General features: G+C 35.4%; 1 protein-coding gene across 1 annotated transcript in view; it reads left to right on the forward strand.

The window, feature by feature from the left end:
- The first annotated feature begins 2554 nt into the window (after positions 1-2554).
- Positions 2555-25642, forward strand: part of NDUFS4 (NADH:ubiquinone oxidoreductase subunit S4) — an 849665-nt gene continuing 826577 nt past the window's right edge. Inside the window, exon 1 of the mRNA XM_044064420.1 lies at positions 2555-2986. Coding sequence (XP_043920355.1) covers positions 2847-2986 — 140 coding nt within the window. The 5' untranslated portion in view covers positions 2555-2846. The remainder of the gene's footprint in view (positions 2987-25642) is intronic.

A 25642-nucleotide genomic window follows, 5' to 3' on the forward strand; every position in this document is an offset into this window, starting at 1 on the left:
TACCCTCTTGTAGGCCTTCCCTTTCACTCTTACTGGTACCAGTCTGTAACAAATCACTCATGACACTCTTCTCCACCCACTCCACTCTGCCTGTACTCTCTTCTTCACCTCTCTTCCACACTCACCATTACTCTGAACTGTTGATCCCAAGTATTTAAATTCATTCACCTTCACCAACTCTACTACCTGCATCCTCACCATTCCTCTAGTCTCTTTCTCATTCACACACATATATTCTGTCTTAGTCCTGCTGACCTTCATTCCTCTCCTCTCTAGAGCATATCTCCTTCTCTCCGGAGTCTCCTTAACTTGTTCCCTACTCTCACTACAGATCACGTCATCAGCAAACATCATAGTCCACAGGAACTCCTGTCTGATCTCATCTCTCTACCTGTTCATCGCCATTGCAAATAAGAAAGAGCTCAGAGCTGATCCTTGATGTAATCCCACCTCCACCTTAAATGCATCCATCACTCCTACTGCAGACCTAACCACTGTCATACTAGCCTCATTCATATCATGTACCACTCTTACATACTTCCCTGCCACTCACGACTTCCTCATACAGTACCACAACTCCTGTCTAGGCACACTGTGATATGCTTTCTCTAAGTTCACAAAGACACAATGAAACTCCTTCTGACCTTCTCTATACTTCTCCATCAACACCCTCAGAGCAAACATCACATCTGTATATTGTTAATTTTGAGTACAGAATGTCTACCAGCAAGATTTAACTAAGCCAGGGGAACAATGTCAGTGGTAAAATATTTAATGGAATTTTTGAAGGCTGTTACTTGACAAAACACGGTTATTATAACCAAGGATATCTTTGCATTTTAATGGATATATAAATAAAAGTGATTATTACCCACTTGGTTTATAAAGTACACAAGACTGCTATACCAGCTTTTGTTGGTTTGCCAGTATGTCATAAAATATCAAAATAAGATAACTTACCCGGTGGTGCCTCAACGGATCCTGGAAACTATCGCCCCATAAGCTTGACTAGCTTGGTCTGCAATGCTATGGAAAGGATCATCATGGACCTCATAAATAAAGATATTGGGGACCTACAGACACTGGATCCTACCCAGTTCGGCTTTGTTAAGGGCAGATCCTGCCTCTTAAACCTGGTCGAGTTGTTTGAAACAGTCACCAAGGCCATTGAAGAGGGGAAGGTGGCCCACACAGCCTACCTGGACCTTGCAAAAGCCTTCGATACAATACCACACTCGGGCATTATAAATAAGCTCACCAGCTTAAATATAAACCCCTATGTCACTAGATGGGTTGCAAACTGGCTCAAGGACAGAACCCACATGGTTAGAATTGCTGGAGCCATGTCAGACTCCAAACCAGTTACAAGTGGCGTCCCACAAGGCTCAGTCCTGGGACCTCTCTTGTTCGGTATATATTTCTCGGAGGTACAGGCTAACATGGAAGGACTGTGGCTGACCAAGTTCGCAGATGACTGCAAACTGGGCGCCATAATAGACTCTCCAGCCGACACAAGCATCCTACAAAAGGGCCTCATAGAAACAGACAACTGGTGCCAGAGCCATGGCCTCAAGCTAAACGCCAAAAAGTGTATAGTCATCCCCTTTGGCAAAAACAAAGTGCCCACAAATTACCACATAGGTGGTAATCCATTAAGTACGGAAGAAGTAATTAGGGACCTGCGGACCCAAGTTGATAGCAAGCTCTCATTTGACAACCACGTGGCCAAAGTGGTTAGAAAAACATTTTATATAGCCCACCTAATCATGAAGGGATTCACATCTAGATCAGGGGAGGTCATCGTGCCTCTTTACTCATCCCTCATCAGGCCCATAATTGAGTACACTGCCCCTTTTGGGATGTACCTTACCAGACACCTGCAGCAACTAGAAAGACCCCAAAAGTACCTCACCAAGAGGATCAAAGGGCTCAAACAGATGCCATATGCTGCCCGGTTAAAGAAACTCCCACTCTACTCAGTGGCATACCGCCTGCTCAGAGGCGATCTGTGCCTGACATATAAATCCATGTCCAACCTGGAATTAATGGACATGCTGCACCTCAGAAAATCCAAATCCCATCGAGCTACGAGCTCGAGAGACTTGAACCTCAGCACTGAAATAAATAGGACATGCTGGATGGGCAGATTCATAACCCAGAGGCTCCATTCACTCTGGAATAAAATCCCAGTCCAGGTTAGGCAGAGTCCCTCATTGACTCTCTTCAAGAGGAATCTTGATGAGTGGATGGGAGATAGTAGGTTTACCCCAGGTATCACTTCTGTGTCACTGTTAGACAGAGGCACAGTATACTAACCTCGAAAAAGGGCATAGCAAAATTCATTTAAAATGGGTGGCGAAAGCCAAACACACTCTGGCTAGGCTTATAAATGCCCTAGGGCAGATAGCCAGATAGCCTAGTATGAACCGCGTTGGGGGGGGTTAGCAACCGGCTACGCACACACCCACACATACAAATTTAAGCCTCAGGAATGGTCGATAGTACACTGCATTTGAAAGGCTATCATAATAATTCAAAAACACTCTTCAAATGCTCACAATAACTGGATTTCCAGACAGGAAAATTTCCTGAAAGGTATTAACCCTAAGTCCTAGTTTCAAATGTCTAAGCCCAGTATGTCAGCATTTAAAGGGTGTCCGTGAGCCTTAGTCCCTTACACCCAATGAATGCACACACTTGCACGTTTATTTCATATTTATTATATACACGACACATAATATAACGATTAAGGGTAATACAACACTCAATTCATGCTTTTTAAACCCAAGTGAAAGTATTTAAGTTCCGTCCTTCCTAACTACCACTGACTAAACACACGAAAGACCATGCTGTTTCCGTTGACATTAAGTTCGACCTACAAATGTTTCCGTCGCTGCTGTTGTATCAGCATGGCGTCGTCAATGTCATCAGTGTTTAGACTTCTTCAGCTGCGGTGTTTAGCAGGTTCTTTATCTGTACCTGTAAGGTAAGTGCGTCATTTTTGTTTTTGTCGTAGAATTTAACGTATTATGTAATATTTGAAGAAGTAATTCAGTTTCAGCTGTCTTGTACCCCGCTGGAACTACAGTTTCAGGCCTCTTTTTTTTTCCACTAAATATTTTTTGTTTTGTGCATACAAATTTACTTTAATATTTTTCAGTAGTTGAAAATGCGTATGCATTACCGTTTGTGCGTTTTTAGTGTTGATTATCACATTTGATTTGGTATGCCTTATTATTATTAAAATGTTGGTAGCATAAATAGCCATTTGTGGCATTAAATTTTAAGTATACGGGGAAAATGGTAGTGCCTTTCATAGATTTGGTAATGCATAGTTTTAGTAAAGGCTTGACCCAGTGTTGGTCGTAAGGAGTGCCTGAACAGTAGATGAGAGTGATGCTAATGCGTGCAGCTGTGGTGGGTTTTGTGTGCTATCTTTTGAGATTCTATATGTCATTGGTTGTCAGTTACTTACCACCAGGGACGAGTTGCTTTTATGCTTAGGGTATTTAGGTGTACGCAGAGTATATCTATATCCTTGTGTGATTCCACATGATGTTGATTGTCGTATAATTACTTGCCAGAGACTCCATCCTTCTCCCTTGTGTATATATGTGTGTAGTATTTTATATGTATAGTATTTACCTTTTTTTGCAATGATGACAGTGCAGCAAGTTTCTTGTCACCGTGTTTACATGGCAGTCTTTAACAACAGGTATGACAGACAGAAGGTGGAAAGTTATACGTTAATGACAAGATGTGTGAGGAACACAGTTGCTTCAATAATCTGGAATAAAGGCAAAACATGTAGGACTTGTATTACTCTGATTCTGTTAAAGTTAGAGGAATAACATCAGCATGCAGTTTCTTGGCAATAAATTATGAAATTGTGTGGTATTATTGTCCGACTATAAACCTCAAACCTGTCATTTTCTGGTGAATCATTATCTGTAGAGAAAAGGCAAAGTCAGGTAGGTTTTGCAAAATCAAGGAAAAAAAGTAGGCAGCCCCTTCACTGATATAGGTGCTCATGTCCCCACCCAAGGGGAGAGGGTTAGAGCAGTCGTGAAAATGCAGTCATTGCTGGCATGACCGTGAAAGGTCCATATGCCCAGATGCTTGCCTGTATAATGGCCCTCTGGGCAGCTGTAGTTCACTGCTTGAGAAAGAATGAGTTTATGTCTTGGAGGTCGTGGGGAGAGAACAAAAATAAAGGAAACAAAGAATGCATTTTTTGCCCAAAGATGCTACATGCAGTCAAATGATTGAGAGCTGCATGTACATCAATAACTTTTCAGAGCTCTTTTAAATAACATAGAGTGCCTAAAAAAATGCATCACAGTAGCCCTAATTTTCTATTAAGTACAGCAGATTTAACCTGAAACTGTAGTGTCACCTTGGAAAAAACTGTATACAGTTCATCACACAAAGGAGTGTAAATTTCTTTAAAGTTTATATTTACATACTGTAAAGTGATGTATCTAATTACAGAATCATGTTGTACGGTCACCATGGCACTAGTTCATTCAGTTCGTATGAAGCTAAAAGCTATACATGTGCCAATTTTGTAGGGTAGTTTAAGCTATACATAGCTGTGCTCATTATGTTGTGGCACAAGCTCCACAATCCCTGAAATCAAGTAATCAAAAGGCAAGACAGAAACTTTCTTTCATGTCCACGGCTCTTCAGGTACCACAAGGTTCTTGAATTAAGCTTCTAAAGGCAAGAAGCTGAAGTTTAAAATGACATATGTTTACATCTTACCAGACTTCTTAATTTAATATTGTATTTCATTCGTAGCTATACCATAGATGATGGAGGTATAGTGTTCTTTCATGTCCACTACTCTTCAGGTACCACAAGGTTCTTGAATTAAGCTTCTAAAGGCAAGAAGCTGAAGTTTAAAATGGCATATGTTTACATCTTACCAGACTTCTTAATTTAATATTGTATTTCATTCGTAGCTATACCATAGATGATGGAGGTATAGTGTGAAAGGATTTTTTTAAATGCTTTATTTTCTGTTGCCTACTCATACTATCACTGTATACACACCCTTTAAATGATTGCATTATCAGATAGAAGTACAGAAGTAGTGTACTAGAACACAGAGTAAATACACACTTTCATACATGGACTGCTTGTAAAGGTTTGGACACTTTACAGCTTCATTACCAGCAGTGCTAGATGACACCATCATCCAGATTTTTAACACAAAGCTAAGCTGCTTCTTTATTAAGATGCACCTTGCTACCATTTCTGACTTTCAGCAAGGGTCTAATTCTTTATTTGTATTTTTTGAAAGTGTTTAAAGCCTTTCTCAGAGGTATACAGCCTCCTGTCAGTATCATTTTCTTCTGTGAGATTTGTTTGAATCCGCTACTGTGACAGAGTTGAAACATGTAGTTTGAAAAAAAAAATACATTTGTTAGCCACAGTCAGTTAAACTTGTGTAGAAGAATATCTGAATTGCAAGTATTGTGCCAGTCCTTCATACTTGTTTCTCTAAGGATAGTATGTTACGGGCAACCAGCTTATCACTTTTTGCCTAATGTAGCCACTGAGGCAAACCTCCGCCAGTGTATTGCCCTACCTGTATTTTTCCTTATTACTAAAAAAGTGGTGATTTTATTTTTTATAGTAATTACTCCCTGTCTGTCAACCTTTGACCCTTTACTGGACAGTAGGCACATTCGTTTCCCTTTAGTATTGACTAGCAGATGCTTTCACTTGGACTGCTGTTAGGGGAGGTACATATTTATCTTTTTATACCAGCTGCTAACTTGAGCATGCTCAGCTAGGTGCTAGGGTGAGGCATGCAATGGGCTGTTCCTGGAGGACATCCCTTCACTTTTGCAAGAGGCATTCCTTACAAGCGGCTGTGCCCCTCCCCTGTGATCACAAGCGGTGGTTTTTCCAGTCTCCATGGAGATCACACACCACCACCAACTGCATGCAAACTCTTCCCAGTCATGGTGTAGGTGAGTAGATTGCACTCCTTCACACTCATCTGCCATGGCTAGCTCCCAACGTGTTGTGGCCACTAATCAAACCATGGTCACCTGGGTCACAGTAAGGTCTTCATCCCTCTGCGCCATGGAGCCATGTGACAGAGGTGCATATTTGTTGCATTGTTTGCATATCTCCAAATAGTTTAGGTTCTGTGTGAACAGAACCAGAGCTGTCTGGGAAGATGTTTTTTCTCCTTTTCTGATACGAAAGATTTAAATTTCTAAAATTACTTGAGTCAGAAGTTTTATAATCTTTGACCTTCTGTGCCTAGAACTCACTCAGCCAGGCCACTGGCAATAATTTGAAGCATTTTTAAAAGTGCATCCTTGAACGATATTTGCACAGCATCCTTTGGGGTCACAGTTATTAGGGGAATGTTCCCATGAAGGTGACACCTAGGAGAACAAACTTGGGATTCTGCTGTTGATGAACATGGACTTCCTCTTACCAGATACAAGATTTATTCCCTCTATACCTCAAGATCCTCAAGCTAACAACTAGATATTCTGTGAAGAAGCAAGATGACCAGCTGCTTAGACTTTCACATATGTGTGTGTTTTAAGGTAAAGATCCCCTAACTCGTACTCTGCAAGTCAGCTCCTTGGGCACACTTTCTTCATGCCCAAAGGAGTTTCTCTAGACTGTCTCTTAATCTAGCCATCAGTTTGCTAGTCTTCTGCCCAAAGTTTGAGAACAAGAGTGTATGTACATAGACAACAATTTATACCAGTAGGAGTAAATTCTTGGCATACCAGATCAGTTGCTCATTTTCTTCATGCTGGTCAACCAGGTTCAGCCAGTGACTTCGCTGACAAACTATCCCCTTCAGTGATTACAACAGAGGGCAAACCATGACTTGCAAGTCACAGCATACTTTATTTCCTTTTCTAAGTGAAACAAATTGAATGCCTAATCTGGAAGTAGTGTAGGCTTTGTTATTGTTTAAATCATGATCTGAGTAATAACATTCTCCCTTATTTGAGGTAAGGCTCCTCACTGCGTGGTACTCATATTCATTTTATGAATGTCTTGGCATAATTATCATTAATCAGACATTTATTTTCATAGGTGTCTACCTGGCTAATGACCACAAGGACCTTTTTAAGCATATAAACTAAAGAGTTCATGGTGTTTGAGTTGCATATAGTACACAGATTGCTTCAACAGTACATATAATACAGAAATTGTATTCTGAATAGACTCACTGTAATCCAAGACTGAATCTTAAATCAAGTCCATTGTAGTAGCCACAAAAAGACACCAACTGCTGTTTACATTCCCATGCAAATGGAATATGTTATAAATCTACCGGCGATGAAAGGAAATCCACCAATGAATGATCCAAAGTCCATTAAAACAGAACTTTATTATTAACACCACCAAAACATAAAATGACCAAGTTCTGTTTTAATGGACTTTTTTTGATCATCTTTTAGGTTATTCTCACTGGGCCATTGCCCTGTTTTCAGTGGAGACCTGAGGTGGTATTTATACTAATTGGTGGAAATTTGGCTAGGGCACTGGGGAATGTTCACTGTTTTTCTCCAGGTGCACCAGAACAAAGATTGAGACAGCATAGTGGAGTGGGGATGAGACAGATGTAGCAGCAGATTCAGTATGCAAAGGTGTCATTGGATGATGGTAATATATTTATTATGGGAGAAGGAGGCATAAAGACTGAAATCATGCTACAAGTGATAGAAGTAGATGAGCCTGATGATGAGTTGGCATTTTTGTGGAGCAGTATAATTGAGAAGTGTGTGCAGAAAATTGCTGATGGAGAATATTTGTTGTGAGATATTAGCAGACCAGAAAATAGTATGCAGATACAGAGGATGTCAGAAAGTGGAAGATTCTGACAACAGAGGGAGATTGCAATGAAGTGTGAAGCAGAGAGAACCAAATGCAGTGGATATTGGATAATGGAGTCAGATTCCAGAGACTGTTCATAGGAGGTCAAATGTGCAAGTTACAAGTGAATTGTGCAGAGGTAAAGGGAACAAAAAGACCAATGTTGATGGTGCAGAGGTAAAGGGAACAAAAGAGACCAATGCTGATGGTGCTAAAACATATTAGAGTAATTAGGAAACTGCCTTTTGAGAGATTACTGCTGAAAATTCAACATTGGCTGAGAAATGTACGAACTTCTGGGAGTATGTACTTGTAACCACTGGCAGGAAAAAAATACTGTATCCTTCAGGATTTCCGAAATTGAAGACCTTGAGAAGAAAATATATTGTGAACAGTGTTGTAAAAAATATTGCAGTGATAGAAATGTTTGGAATAGGGCAAAGGAGGTATTGGCTGCTTTGAGCATGAAAGATGGAAAGCTACATTTACCAAGTGTGATGTGAATTGAACATTTATGGGATATAAGATACCGAGAGGAGCCAAAAAATGTTTTCCTGTGGGGATGACTCACAGTTTGTGTCTTAAGGGTAAAAGAGTGTGCGCAATATTAGAAATTGTATATGAAAATGTGATGCAGTAGGGCATCTTTGTTTTGACTGTCTTATTTTGTTAGAGAGGGAACAAGGGGTAGAAGTAGTACTGGGTGAAAATGTTGAGCAAGATCAACAAAATGAAAAAATAGTTAATAAAAACGTTATAGTACTAGAAAAAATTACTCGCATTTTATTTATTCATTCATTCATTCATTCATTCATTCATTCATTCATTAAATGCAGTGGGATATTTTAATTCACCAGCTCAAGCAAGTGGTACCTCATTATAACATCTCATCCAAATATGTGACTAAATATGGATTTTGTGGTATAGGAGATTTTAGAGAATTCGACATACGTTAAGTAGAGTAGAGATAGGAGGAGAACATTATTTATGGAATATAAAGCTAACAGAAGAAGTTTTAGATACAAATAATGAAAGAATAATAGACTGTGGGAAAATAATTGGAACATGATGCCATTTTATAAGATAGGAACAGAATGGAGAGAGAAGCTCAAGCAGAAATATAGATCACTATTATAGCTGAAAGGGAGGTGAGGAGTACGCAAAGTAGTATACATGTAGGTTGTCAAGGACTGAGCATGTGTTTAGGAAGCAGAGAGAGTGATCTCTACTGAAAGAAAGGAAGTTCCATGAGAAAAGTAAAGGAATTAAAAATAAAGAATTTGATTTATATGCAAAGATTCTTTATAAAAAGAAAAAAAAAGCTGCACATATATAGGGACACTGTGAAGCAATAAGGAAGAATGGAAAGAATGAAAAAAGAACAAAGACTGAACTGGGGAGAAATATAAAGTTAATGAAGTATGAAAAAAATAAGGAAATGTGTGAAAGAAGATAAGGGAGGAATAAAATATGAGATGGGTTGGATTATTAAACCGTGTCAGAGAGAGTAGCATGCCGGGGCAGTTTTATCGGATTGTCAGGGAAGGAGAAACTTTTTTGAATGTTGCAATCTATAATTTGAGACAGATTAACATTAGGGAAGGCTGAACATTGAATCTTCTGAAAGCATTACCTATGTTTGCAGCAAATAATAAATAGAAAAGTATATTTAAAAGCAGGGGATATGCTTTTAATTCAACAGCAGCATTTATTATTGATTAGGGAGGTTGGGAGGTAAGGTAGTATGCAACATGCAGAAAAGGTGGAACGTGATGTAGGAAGTATTGGCGAACGTGACATGTGGGAAGTATTGGCAAGTTCTAACTGGAGTGAGAAAGTGACAAGTAGTTAAAGCAGTTTGTGCCATTACATGGAATGGACTATTTCTTTTTTTTTCCATAATAAATCTTTATTATTATATTATTTTCATACATCATTAAAAACAAGAACAACATTTTTAGAAAAAACTACTAACTAATATCACTAACCATCACACCAAACAAATACACAATATTTACAAGAATGCTTCCATGTGAAACATTAATTGAAAAATTATATGGATGGAGCTTCTTACTGCTTCTTGCTCTTGCTGTGGGATTTGAAGTCTTCTTAAGACAACTCAGTCTTGCTGGCTGGAATCAAAGTCTGGTTATAGTTGCATTCACAGTCTGTTGCATACAGAAACTTGCAGAATATACACTGATGAGAGAATATACTTTGCAGCACCTGTCTTTAAGAGCAGTAACCAATAACTTTTATAATAAACCACATGTACTTCTGTTACAGCTTCAGAAAATGTTCCACTTTACTTCTCATATAGTACAGATGATGTGAGAGATATAACATTAACCTCAGGACTTGTGTCCCTACCATATCTATAACATAACTGGATTTAATACAGACTTTATATATATTTTTAGTTAAACACACACCCTCTTGGTTTTGGAAAGATACTGCCTTGATGACGCAAATGCTGACAAATCTGTTCTTGTGCAAATGCTGAAGTAAACTGTCTTCAAGGAAACACCTTGTGGATTAGAAAAGCACATTTTTAAACTTTCTTAGAAAAACATGTCCTGTTGTCCAGTGAAAGCAGATTACATTCTTGTCATGTCTGTAAGAAGTCAGTTTTCTTGATGTGTGTGTAATACACTCATAAGCAAGGTACTGCCTTGACGCAAATGCTGACACATCTGTTCTTGTGCAAATGCTGAAGTAAACTGTCTTCAAGGAAACGCCTTGTGGATTAGAAAAGCACATTTTTAAACTTTCTTAGAAAAACATGTCCTGTTGTCCAGTGAAAGCAGATTACATTCTTGTCATGTCTGTAAGAAGTCGGTTTTCTTGATGTGTGTGTAATACACTCATAAGCAAGTTCCTTATTTTTTAAGCCACAGTCATTTAGTATGGTTGCTGATCACATATTACTAAACTCTGTTTCTGCATTTAAGCAAGCTTTTTCTTTCAGCATATTTACAACAGAATTAATTTCAGCCTTATATTCATGATATCTAACAATTCCCTCTGTTTTTAAACATACTCAAAACATTTTATACTGATATGTATTTTTGATCACATTATATAGAAAACACAAGAAACAAACCTTTAGTCTTCTTTTGATACAACAAATCAAAATGCAATTTTACATAGTTAATACAATGATATTAAGTATTACTACCAAAACTGAATGTATTTAACAACTTTTTGTTTTGCAGACCAAAAAAGTATTACTACCAAAACTGAATGTATTTAACAACTTTTTCTTTTGCAGACCATTCTGTGACATTATTTTATCAGTTATGAGCTGTGTCTGCATTAATTTAACTTGATTAATTTATTCTTTTGCAATTACAGAATTTAATTTATGACTTAGTACTCTTTTTTTATTAACTCTTTGCAACTTGTTGAATTAAATCTTTACTTTTATTGATTATTTTATATCAAAAGATTAGAGATAGACTAAGTAATTCCAGAAGACTGGATCCAGCCACGTATCAAGCGTTTATTCAAACAGTATAAAACAGCAATAAAAGTTAAGCGCTTTCATCACAAATAAAATGACTTCATCAGAACATTGAGTCTAAAAACACTTGCCCTTAAATAGTTTAAAAGCCCGCCTTTAACCTCAATTATTCAATTATATGCAACCTTATTTTAAACAGATATACACTTCTCATCTGTTTGTATTTACACAGTATATGCACTGATAAAATATATTAAAATATGCCTCAGGCTTATATTTTACCATATATATAGATACATTTCATATATTAATATCAAAATAAATGCATTATATGTTTATTTACATTAATATTTTATAATGTGATGTTTGTTTGTATATTATGTCCTTATAAGGGGTTTGGTAGGTATCAGTTCATTAAGTCCAGGTAGTGTGGCTGTACTGCATTAAGACGTATCTGCCATTTAACTTCTTTTTCTCCCACAACTGCCTTTATATTGCCCCCTCTGGGGTTTGGTTTGACCACTTCCAGGATTGCAAATTTAAAACCTGTACACCCCGGATTGTTTAGCAAATGTCTTGATAATGCATTATTGATATCACATTTTCTAATGCAATACAAGTGGTCATAAATTCTATTTTTAAAGTGACTATCTGTTTTTCCTACATAATAATTCATGCAGGTGTCACATATTGCTATATAGATCAAATGTTGTGTTTCACAGTTACCATGGCTTAACCATACATTGCTTTTGATTTTATTTTTTAAGATAATAAATTCTTTTTTCAAAAATATATCTGCAATAATTGCAGTTTCCACACTTCTTAGTACCTTTTTTCCTACCCTTATCCTTCCTTTGAAAATTATATTTAAGCTCTGTCATCCTTTTTAAATTCATGCCTGTTTTATATACAAACTGTGGTCTAATGGGTATCCTATCCTTGATTGCATCATTACAAGTTAAGATATTCCAATTCTTAGTAATAGTATCCTTGACCTTTTTACTATATTTTCCATATTTTAATACACATGCTTTAGTAAATTTATCATCCATGTTATCCTTGTGTATTGGCATCATTGCTGATGTCATTATTTTTCTGTAGTCCAATGCCTAATAAGGGTAGATATTTCTTCCCCCATTCATTTGATACATATGTAGTTATATCATTGACTAATTCAGTAGGATATCCTTTTTCCTTGAACAGCTTAGCAATAAATTGCCTGAGGCATATTTTAATCCGTGCATATACTGTGTAAATACAAACAGATGAGAAGTGTATATCTGTTTAAAATAAGGTTGCATATAATTGAATAATTGAGGTTAAAGGCGGGCTTTTAAACTATTTAAGGGCAAGTGTTTTTAGACTCAATGTTCTGATGAAGTCATTTTATTTGTGATGAAAGCGCTTAACTTTTATTGCTGTTTTATACTGTTTGAATAAACGCTTGATACGTGGTTGGATCCAGTCTTCTGGAATTACTTGGCTTGGCTTGCCGAGATTTAATTTGTTGGATTCCAGACTTTTCATTTGCTTACAGCATGTATTTACACATACTGTTTGCTGTTCATGCATTTCAATCTAGTAGGTACCTTGGACCCATTTTTTTTTTTTTTTAAACATGGTTTTTCACACGCATTCATTCCTAGACATTATACCATGAACCCCTCCAAAACGTGCACGCTGATTGGCCAGCGTGCACATTGTAAATAGAGTTATACTAATGGAAAAAGGTCCGGTCGCCCGGACTTTTTTCCATTAGTATAACTCTACTTTTAAAACATTGTCTCGCTATGTTAAATGGGTTTAACATAGCGAGACAGCTTTAAAATAAGCAACGGAGATCTCCGTTACTTATTTTAAAGCTGTCTCATATGCTAAACCCATTTAACATAGCGAGACAAAAAAAGCAACGGAGAAAGCAAGATCTCCGTTGCTTTTTACTGTTCGCTGTGTTAAATGGGTTTAACATAGCGAGACAGTTAAAATAAGCAACGGACATCTCTGTTGCTTATTTTACTGTCTCGCTATGTTAAACCCATTTAACATAGCGAACAGTAAAAAGCAACGGAGATCTTGCTTTCTCCGTTGCTTTTGCTCAACTCTGATGTACTGCGCAGGCGCGAGTACATCAGAACTGCCGGATGCCAGACATCTGCGGAAGGGCAGTAAACAGGCATTATACTATGCCATTATTTAAGAAAAGTAATAGTTTCTTTTCTTAAATAATGTCATGGTATAATAGCAATAACCCACTTCTGGGTGTGTGTAATGCTGTATTTACCCACGGTTGGCCTTGTTTGGTCCCTCGGGACCAAACCACGCCAACCGTGAGTAAATCCAGCATTACCCACACTCAGGCGTGGGTTATTGCTATATTAATCTCATTTGTACTGAATTCTTCTGCATTTGTACATACTCATTTGTACATACAAAGACTATCATTTGTACTGACATTTTCTACATTTGTACATACAAAGACTGTAAAGTACATTTAGTCTAATCTTACAAATTTAATAACATTAATATTAAGCAAAATCTTGGAAAATTCTTATGTCTCTTTAGAAGTATTTAGTGGAATTGACACCAAATGTATATGTCCTGTTATTTTAAACTAAATACTTGGCAATTAAAAATATTCATGCTTTTTTATACCAACATTGTTTTGCCAAAAACATATTAAAATAGTGACCAATCCTGTTCAGTTTTTTACATATCTTTACTCTGTCTTGTATAGCAGTAAACAATTTTAAGCCATCTCTTGTTTTTTAAACCATCTCTTGTATAGCTTTACAGTTTAACGGGTTGTAAATACAATTTCATACTAAACAATACAATAATAACCATTATGATAGCTATTAACAACTTGTAAAATATCTTATCCTGTCAGGTTTAATCCAGTTTACCAGTATGTCTAATACAAACTAATACCTGTCCCCCCCCCCCCCTAAAAGAGTATTGTCAAGAAGGAATTAAATATTATTTTTTTCTTGTAGCTTTATTTCAGACCCTTGTTTATTTTTTTTCTGTAGCTTTATTTTAGGCCCTTGTTGTTTTATGTAGCTTTATTTCAGACTCTTGTGCAATACTGCTTATACAGTCAGTGTAAAACTGAGAAAGTACCCCTCCCCCTGTAGTACTGCAGCACAAACATACTGTGAGAATAGAATGTATGTCATCCCAACACTTTGGTTATACATTTTTTATAAACCGTTTACTGTTTACTACCACTAGTAGGCATTTACCCCCTGCTGCACAATTGATTTGAACTATATGTATACTATAGCCCATTTATTGGCTGTACTTGATGCAAGTGAGTTTTTTACTTGCAAACAGATTATCAGTGACATTTATTACAATTACCAAATAGTGTTGCCTGTAAACATTTCAACAAGTATGTTTTAATAACAATGATGTTTTAGAAAAACTCAAGCTACTTGTCTGGCAATCAGTCTTGTTGTTTATCTTATCTTTCCAACATTTTCTGCAACTATTCATTCAGTCTAGGAAGGTCTTGAGCTCACATTTCATACTATGTAAACTATAATTAATTTTGGCATTTTTCCTTTAATGTGATTGTAATTTGCATAACTATGTACATAAACAGACATTATTTTACAATTGGCTTAAATGGATTTCAGTATTTTATTTATTTAACTGTCCTGCCATTAATTTTACAAAAACTGTTTAATACCATCTGTGATTTTATTTATTTTTAAAATACAGAACTTTAACTGTTTGGTGTTACCAGTTGGGAGGGTGGCCTAATGGTTAAGGTGTTTGCCTTACAAACACAAAATACAGGGGTTTGAATCTCACAGGGGATAACTGGCTAGGCTTAAAATGGCTCGCAAGAGCAGTTAGCCTAGTACTAACCTATGAACCTATATAATTATAAACAAATTGTAAAAAAAAACAAAATGGATATTAGCTTAATTAACATATGTTTATACTTACAGTATTTATATTTGCTGTTGTCTGCCTTTTGCGCATTGTAAACCAATGTACTCTAGATGAAAATAACATACATGCATGTCTGTCTTGTATCTGTGTATCTTTATACAATCCTGTCAGTCTTGTGACTTTAACTTTTTACTCTTACCTTTTTTTATTTAATTTTATACACTAGAACTGTTTTGTTTACCTTTTGACTATGCTAAGAATGCCAGTCATATGCTCTACTTTACTGTAGTACTGATAAATACATTGCTTTAATTGAATGGAAGTTTTAAACATTTGAGAATGATTTGTCAGATCCTACCATGTAAGCTTAACCATTTTCAAAACACAAACATATTATACAATATATCTCTTTTGTACAGATCAGCTGTAGTTTCCTACTCTTTCCCAATGTATGTAGGAAGTCAGTCTCTGTTAGTTCAGCTAATCTATTTTCTTCATCTTGTAACTGTTATATTGCGTGGTCTTTTTGACATTTTTTTAGTAAGCTGTTCTGCTGAATTTGAAACTCCTATGCACTTTTGAAAAGATGTATGTATAACTTGTCTAAACTTCCTGAACTCATTGTGTCTGTCTTTTAAAAGTTTACTACATTCATTTGTAACAAAATGTGTTGGGGATTCTATCATTTGACTCACATGTGGTGACAGGACATAACTGTTCAACATCTGAATATAATAGAAACACTTTACCCTTAGTTAATTCTTTATCATGAACGGATCTGTCTTTACAGTCTATTTTTTTAGCAATATGATGCAATACTTTTTATGGCATAATACACAAAATGCAGTTTTTGTTGAAGCACACAATAAACATTTATCATATTCCACATGGTTTTCTTTGAGATACCAGTCAAATATTGTAATACATTTGCATAATGCCTTACTATCAACCTGCCCTACTAAGGTTTTACATTCACTAATGTGCTGTGTATACCAACATTGCAATGTTTTACATTTGCTTGAATTATGTCTGAAAATATCCATACTGTCTAATATCCAAACTGTCGAATAGCATCCATACTAAAAAATGTGATGTAGAAAAAAGTCTTACCAGTGAGTAAGAAAACAGGTGATCAGGCTGTTGCAGATGGCTGGAAATTTTTCAAAGTCACTTGAGAAGCTGGTGAAGTACAACAGGCAGTGGACTGCTGTACAAGTAGACATCCACCTTTTCTTGGAGAATTTATGGCACTGCGACTTTCTTGAACTAGTCTCACTCCGGATTTTAGACGTCTAAAAAACTTTACTACTGCAAGCTGCATAAACTGGAATACTTCTGTTTAGGATTTACACATGCGTACAAATGTTAGTTACTGCAATTTAACTGAAGTAACCCTCTGCAGGGCTTACCATCACTTCCCCTGTGTTTGAATGCAGATTATAGGTTCAAATGCAGGTATTGGGTTCAAATGCAGATTTTAGGTTCAAATGCAGGCTAGCTTGCCATTGAAAAATTATATTGAGCTGCTTACTTGCTGCTTGCTAGTAATCTGTTCCCAAATTTTTGGATTATTAATATTTTTATTATGCAGATTTAAAAGTAGTTTGAGCTAATATATGCCTTGTTGCCATAGTTTTCCCATGATGTTTTAGATGGGTCTAACCAATTCATGGCTATATAAAGCTTCATTAATAAAAAAATATTAATATATATAATACTTTGTGATCTAGGGAGTTCTTTCGGGGGAATATGCAAAATCATAAATTTCCATGAGAACGTTGTGCTTTGGTAACCCATCTTCTGAAGTTGAATCTTAAGGGAATTCCAAAGCTTGTATATGCATTTACAGCTCCAGAACATATGAAGATCAGCCAGTTGATTTTTACAATATGGACAGGTTGGAGAGTTTTTAAGAGTTAAATTTATGCAGGGTAAGGCGTGTATAATGTGCATTATTCCATATCATCATCTGGGTATATATCAATTTTTGAAGAGAAGTAGATTTGATAGTTTTAACATAATACTTTTGTCTGTCAATAGGATTTTCTCTTCCCAATAGTTTGATAACAAAACTTTATCATGAAATCTAAATTCTTTAATTTGTTGTTGTTATATATTTAATATCCTGTTGGAGAGCTTGCCACAAATCAGAGCATCTATTCACAGTCTCATCTTCAGGTTTAAAATTTTTAAAGTAACTTATAGCAAGTTCTCTAATTTGTCTCAGAATAACAAGATAATTTTTAGGTAGGTTAAATTCTTGTCTTATTTGGTTGGCCGAAAATTCAAAATATTTATATATATATATATATTTATATATATATATATATATATATATATATATATATATATATATATATATTAAATTAACTATTAATGGAAACTTTTTAAGATCAATTAATTGATTATTCAATTTTAAATTGGGATTCCTATGAAAGGGTTGAAAAACCATCATATGCTGAACCAGATCTAATACTTGAAATAAGTCTTGTAAAGAAATTATGTCCGTTTTAATGTGTTCAATAATCCCATATAATTTCAAAGTATCTACCTAAAAAAGGTATTGCTTTTGGATTAATATTAAACTTTGAAATATATTTATAATTCAAGATCCCCCAAGTTGGTGTCCACTTAGTACTAGTCATATCATAGTTTAGTACTAGTCATATCATATTTGGCAATTCTTAGAATTCTATTAGCGTTTACGATTAAATAATACATTTCAAAATTGGGCAACTCCAGTCCTCCTCTATTTTTTGGGGTCATTAATTTATCATAAGAAATCCTGTTTTTTTTTTTTTTGTTTGTTTTATTTTTATTTTATTTTAACATTTGTTGACCGGGAAAGTCCGACTAGGTTCCACAGAGCCTGTTTTCAGCGGAGGCCCGGGGAGAAATGCTCCAGATGCATGTCTTTGGAATGTTTGGATTGTTCCCTAATGAATTTAGCCAATTCTTTATGAATTTGTTTAAAATGTCTTCGAAAGTTTTAGTTGGGCTGACCTGAAAATATGTAATAGCCGTGGTAGTACATTAATTTTAACAATTGAAACTGGCAGTCGTAAATTTTCCACCTCCCGAAATCAGAAATTATTTGGTCCCAAATTGATTTTATGTTATTATAGAAGTCTTTATTATGTTATTATAGAAGTCTTTATTATCTGTAGAAAACTCAATACCTAAGTATTTAATATTTTCTTTAAATGTTACCTGCCCAACCAAAGGTAATAATGAAAAAGGTTTAGGTGTTTTTAAAGGGGAAATATTGTTTTTTTTCAAGTTAATTTTATAGTTAGAGACTTCTGAAAAGTCATTAACAGCCTTTAATAATTTTTCAGTATCTGATATTGGAGATGCACAATAAATGTTAAGATCATCAGCAAAAGCTGCCATTAATATTTTGGTTCCATAAATTATTGGGACATTATGATAGACATTCTGCTTAATATACAAGAACAAAGGTTCAAGATAAAGATTAAATAGTAAAGGGGACAAAGGGCAGCCCTGGCGTGTTCCAGTCTTAATCTGTATTCTTTTAGAGAAACTTTTATTACTATACAGTGTAGTATAGGGATTACTATATAATATTTGTAACATTTGAACAAACTCATGGGAAATAATTTGTACCAACCCTATCAAAGGCCTTCTGTGCATCAATTATAAGGGCATAAACATTAAGATTATTTTGTTTAGCATATGTTATCATAATATGTAATGTAAGTGTATTATTACTGGTTTGTCTACCTGCCATAAATCCAGCCTGTTCTTTGGATATTATATGAGTCATGATTTTCTTCAGTCTAGATGCTATAATAGAGGTTAGAATTTTCATGTCTACATTTATTAATGATATCTGTCTATAATTATCAGGGTTTTGGGGATCTGAATTGGCTTTATGTATAAAAATAGTTTTTGAAGCGTTAAGATGAGAATCACTAATTTTATTCCTAATTATGTAGTTAAATACAACTGAAAGTATCTTACCGAAAGTATCTGCAAACCTTTTATAAAACTCCACTGTCAACACATCAGGACCTGGTGATTTATGTGATTATATATACTACTACTTCGTCGGATATCGGTTTGACCAAGTCATTTTGAATATCCTCTCCTATTTTGGAAACTTAATTGATTGTAAAAGTTTTTCATAAATTCTGTGTGAGGACATATCCTTTTGCCCATCATAAATATTAGTATATATTCCCTCAAAAATATTAATGATATCCTCTGTTTTAGATATAATATTATTAAATTGTATTTCCAAAATCTGCACTGTTGTTTTCGATGGATTAATGATCCTAGCTAACGCTCTTAATGGTGTTTGAACATGATTAGTGTACCTCACCAGCGTCTTATATTCTTGAAATGTTAATCTACTATTTTGAATTAAGAAGAGATCCTTTTGACATTTAAGCAGTTCCTTCTCTGTTTGTTCATTAAAATTCCGAATCGGTTCTTGATCAATTTTTGTTTCTAAATTTTTAATATCTCTGTTTAGTATTTTTTTATAATAAGAAGCTTTTTGCAAAAGGATCCCTCTTATTTGTGTTTTAACTGTCGCCCATTCAATATCTGGGGTATATTGTTGCTTCTTTAGGCCAGCCAATAAATCTTTAAGGTAATTTGTAATTTCTTGTATTATTTCTTCCTTATTCAGCAAATTTGGGTTAAGACACCAATTATAACCTCTTTGTCGCAAGGTATCCTTTACCTCCTTAGCAAAACTCAGCGAAATTTTTGAGTGATCTGACAGATAACGTGCATTTATAACAACTATAGGTTCTAGATTAATCAATGTTCTTGAAATCCGAAAGAAATCTATTCTGGACCACATTATATGACATGGGGAATAAAATGTAAAATTATTTGTGCTATTAACATTGTTCAAATAGTGAAAAGGGTCATAAAGTTGAAAATCCTCTTTAATATCATTCAGTGCTACTACAGCCTGCTTATTAAATGCTCTTTGTGGGCAAGATCTATCCAACTTCGGAATTTGGTAAGCATTCCAATCACCTCCAATAATTACATAATATCTATCAAATTGTGTTAGAATTGAGTACAATGATGTTATAAATATTTATCATTACAGGGCGCATACCTATTTAAAAGTAAAATAGGTTTATCAAATAGGGTGGATGCAAGAATAACGTAGCACCATCGCCCATCTTTATCTGTGTTAGAATCCAAATTTTTTTCCTTGTATTGATCTTTAATAATAACTACCCCAGCACTATTTGACTTGCCTTCCGATGCTACTCCTTCTCTGATCCACTTTTTTTAATATCAACCCCCTGATCATTCATTAAATGCGTTTCTTGAAGTAAAATAAACCACGCCGTAGCCTGCAGTAAAACATGTAACAATAGTTTCCTCTTCTTTATGTTCTGGAGCCCTTTAACTTTCCATGAGTCTAATTCCCACATTTCCAAGGTTGGCTGTACAATGAAGGTTTTGGAGAGAAAACATAAAAGAAAAATAAAGTAAATTTAAAAACCATACATTTTGAGAGAAGAAACAAATATAAAAACACCACATTATAAAATTTCAAACATGTTCCACAGTTAAAGACCTATATAATCTAACTTAACTACGACAAAGCCTAAACTAAACATTCCCTAACAAGCACTGTCATGATCTACAGCTCCTTGGTTAACTATTATTTAAGCAAATCAATATTGAAAATATAATATTACAATACATATAAAAAATAAAGCGAAAAAAGAAGATTTTAATAATTGGATTAGCTATCTATACATAAACCGCATGCATAAAAAAAAAGAAATAACATATAAAAATCACTTTACATTTACTACGAATATAACCTAGAGAAAAAAAAAAAAAAACATGCTAGAATATAACCCTATACTAAAATAAGTATACAGCTAACTACTACTATCCCTGGTTATGAATTCACACTATCTTAGCTTTTTTTATTAAAGCAAACTACTAATTAATATAATAGATTATCATCTCTACACAGTACATTAAAGACTATAATGACAAATATAGTTATACAAACATTACTAAACCCTGCACCCTGTCTAAATAATATAACTACAAGATTCTAAATAAACATAAGGGAAGTATATAAAATGTCCCTATGTGCTTAATTTACCATACAACAGTGTTATTTTAATGTTAAATAAGCAAAAAAGTGTTTAAAAACAGTTCCCTTCAGTTTCCCAATCCTGGAAACCCTGTGAAATATTCGCGATGGGGGACCGCTTTTACAGACTGACTCCCAGAGGTGTCACAGTGAAATCTGCACCCACGACAGCATTTTAGGCATTTCCTGTCTTCCTCCTCATCGAAAACAGTTCGTAGAAGCCATAAAACGTCGGGAAACGAGCGCAGATAAAACTGTTTGCTCAGGAAAGGGCCTAAAGCTTTACAAAGGAAAACAAAGGATTACCCAGTCCTCGAGGCACAGTAAACAATGGATCCGACCTCAGCAGCATGCCAGTCCCAACGAGAGTTCAATTCAAGTCTCTTATGCAGGTAAAGCCTTAAACTTTTTGTTTGTCAATAAGAAATTTGCAGTATGGAGACAGACTGTCTAGCTTGTTGACCAGGTAGATCCTCTGTCGGGGATATTTTATTATTTTTCCACATGATATAGCCTCCATTTTGTTTTGCAGTAGTAAGTATTCTGTTTACATCTTGATAAAGTATTTTCACATGTACAGGTCTAGGAAAGTTAGATGCTTGTAACTCTCTGAGCTCTGTGTGCTCTTTCAATAATAATTTGTTTCACCATATCAGAGTCCTTTAGAAGCACTGCAAATATTTGTAGTATGGATGGAATTAATTCATTATACTGAATAGATTCTGGAATCCCTCTGATTAATAATATTGTTTCTCCTGGATCTTGCTTCTAAGTCTGTAAGTTTGCTTTGCATAGCCTGTATATCCACATCATGTAGATTATTTTTTTTTTCGAGTAAAGTTAGTTTATCCTCATTTTCAGAAATTCGAGCTTCAGTCTTATTCATTCTTTCCAGCAACTGAGTACATGAATTTCCAAATGTTTGTATTTGACAAGTCGGTTCCTTCAGAGCTTCTTGTATGGGTAGCAGAGCATTTCTGATGTCTTTTCATATTTAATGCTTGCTCAGGTTTAGTTTTAGTCCCTGGTTTCTGTTGTTCCTGTATTTTAGTAATTTTCTGTCGTTTAGAAATCACATCTTTTTCTGGTGACTGTAATTCCGAGAGTTTTGTTTTGGTAGTGGTTATATCCATGTTTTTTTCCTCTTTTGACATCTTGTTAAAACACAAAAACTTGCAGTATAGAAAGCACACTGTTCCTTTGTTTACTTCTCTCTGCAGAGCCAGCTAATCTGATGTAATCCAGTGAAATATATTCCTTTTTTCCGGTTTTTCTTCTTAATACAGGATAGTAAAATGTAGTTGGAAGTTATTTTATCAAATATTTGATGTTAAAATCTTTGTAGTATCCACTCAGGGTTTAGATTTCCTCAGGTTAAATGGAGAGCTGCAGTTCAGCAGTGCTCACAGAATGGCAGCCATCTTTGAACCATGGAATGGACCATTTCTGAAAGGGGGAAGAAAATACAAGTGCAGGAAAGATATAAATGTATGAAGATGTAGTAGCAGTAGTAGAATAATGTAGTGTATAATTGAAAGAAGCAAGATAGGAAAGGGTGAATAGAGTGAAGGTGCCACAATTTATGATATATGCATATTTAGTAGTGATTAATATGAAAACTAAGAGTAGATTACATTTTAGTGGTGGTAGACAAGCTGAAAGACTTTAGTTTGCAGTTAAAAGAACTTTTAATAAAACTACGAGAGGTTTACTTTACAAGATGAGTAAGTGTGTTGAGGTGATATTAACAAGGCAGAAGGTGAGTAGAAAGCAGTCGGAAGGGGATTTAGAAGAGTTAACGAATACCACAATAATCTGAAAGGCTCTTTAGTATGTCATTTACAAAGAAAATGTATTTTGTTAATTATATTAGTAGAACTGTTACATATGGGTATGCTTCCTCAAAATGTAGAGGGAAGGAACTGTTAGAAGTGTTTGGTGATGCACGGGGTTAAAAACTGAATCTAAGAGAGCTACTGTAGTGTGGGGAAAAAAAGTTGATTTATGGTTCGTTAATTCAGTAGTTTAAGTTTACATGTGATTATTAATGAAAGTGGAACAGTAAAGGAAAGATTGCATGGGGGAAGATATGCAAAAAAAATAAGTATGGTAAGGTTTAGAGCTGGGGAAAAGAAAATAAAAGCAAAAAGTGGTTGGGGAGCAAAAAAGGTAGGTGTGGCAGGGATGAAAAGGAAAGGGGTGGTATACAGCTGTGATAGAGAAATTACTATGCAAGTCCATTTGAAAGTTTTTAGAGGAAGGAAAATATGCATATAAGAGACGTTCAAAAACATTTTTATAAGGGTGGCTGAAATGCATGTTTTTTTTTTTTTTTTTAAGGTTATTGTTGGGAAAGCTACTGGTAGAGGGACAAATGAAGTGCAAACAGCATATTGAAAGGATATGCAAAGTATGTGATGTAGAAGAATTAATGCATTCTTTTTCTAACAGCCATATGAAGCCAAAAATATTTTGGAGGAAATTTTAGGGATGAATATGAGTGTTTTCAAGAATTAAGATGTCCAAATATAAAAACATAAAGGAGGTAAGGGAAAATTAATTGCCATCATTAAAATCTCAGTTTATGTGGTGGTAGTTTGCAATGACAGAAAATGGTGCATTATTAGGTAGAGATTGAAAAGATCATCCTTTAGGATTAGTACTGAGACTGCCCTTATGGGCCATTTTAAGCCTAGCAAATTACCACATGTGAGAATCAAACCATGCACCTTGTGTCTGTAAGGTAAACACATTGACCATTATGTCAACCTCCCACGAGAAATTAAAATTTGTATATTTTTTCAATTATAAACATGAGTTACTATATTGAAAAATCTTGTGTGAAATGAGTTGTATTAAATAAGTCCCCCCTACTGCTTTTGATAAATACTGCAGGATCTTTTATGTCCACCTGAGCTGATACCAGTTCAGGCAGAAGGAAACTCTCTCTACTCTGCCATCTGAAAGACTGAGGTCGCTGAATATAAGAATATCATGTTTTCACAACTAAGTGCCACATGTTATGAAGAGGCAACACTAGGAAAGTACATTCAGCATATAAGGGCATAGATTGTGATAACATCCTGATGCAATAGATCCAGTAGTAAATTCACACAATCATTTATTAAGAGAACATCCTAGGATACTAGCTTTTTTGGTGATCATAATCCATTTTGTCCTGATTTAAATATAGGTAATGATTTAGATGTTTATCATTAAATCACTCTTGCAGTACAGTAAGGTATATGACAACCACCAACATCCAAAGCTTCAGGACACCTTCCACATGCCCTAAGGGCTCAAGGTGAGATGTAAAGTTGGTGGTTAGGGCACTTCAGAACTTTCTCTCCATGATCTAAGTACACTGAGGAGGGAAGAACCAAATATCTCAAAGCCTGCAGCATGGTTTAGTCCAGAAAAAGTTCCTAATAAGTGTGTAAGAGAGTCTCCAGACATATAACCCTTCTGGGGAAAACAGTCTGCTTTATTTTCCACTGAGAAAAAAATTACTGTTTGTAAAACTTTATTTTTAAGCTAGGAAATGTGTGGGTTGTCACTGAAAAATTTACTTCAAAATGTTAATGATTTAGTTCATTTTGCAGTTTTGCTGATAGGAGAAAACTGTTTTCTCCTATCAGCCAAAACTGCACAGTGAACATTTTTTGCATTTGAAAGTTTAAGTATGTTTGTGTGTTAAAAAAGACAGATGAGTCTTTGTGTTGCCCTGCTCACAGGATAGTGCGTCTGAGATGTCTTCTGGATTCTTCCCTCACAAGTGCTTTTCTTCACGATAAAGTAAACCTTTACAAGGAAAAGTTTCTAAAGTAATCTACCCAGTCTCTAACCCCAGCCAAGGAACATCTCAGGATTTTGGGTTTCATGTCTTATAAAATTCTTATGATTTCCTCTGGCCAGACTTCACATGAGAAAAATCCACTAGACATTCAAATCTGATCAGACTCAACACCAACACCCACTTTCCTTTTAGATTGTCGTGCTGGAGTTTGTCATAAGGGCGTTTCTTTGAATGGTGAACCAGTTAGCTCTTAAACATGGTCTCCCCTTTTCACTTCCAGCTCAAGTCTGTAACCACAGATACTTCAGACTTTACTTGATGGGGGGGGGGGGGCTTTGTCCAAGGAGGTGAGAAGTTCAGGGCTTCTGGGGCAAACAGAAAAAACTGAAACTCCTAAATGTCAAAGAAATTATGGCAATAACAAATGCTCTCAAATCGCTAAATCATCTTTGGACATCAGGACCTCTACTAGCAGTCCCAGACAACACAACAGCCCTGATCCCTCCTGCGG

Source organism: Protopterus annectens, chromosome 2.part2 (assembly GCF_019279795.1).
Source record: "Protopterus annectens isolate FY-2018-M chromosome 2.part2, PAN1.0, whole genome shotgun sequence".
NCBI lineage: Eukaryota > Metazoa > Chordata > Ceratodontiformes > Protopteridae > Protopterus > Protopterus annectens.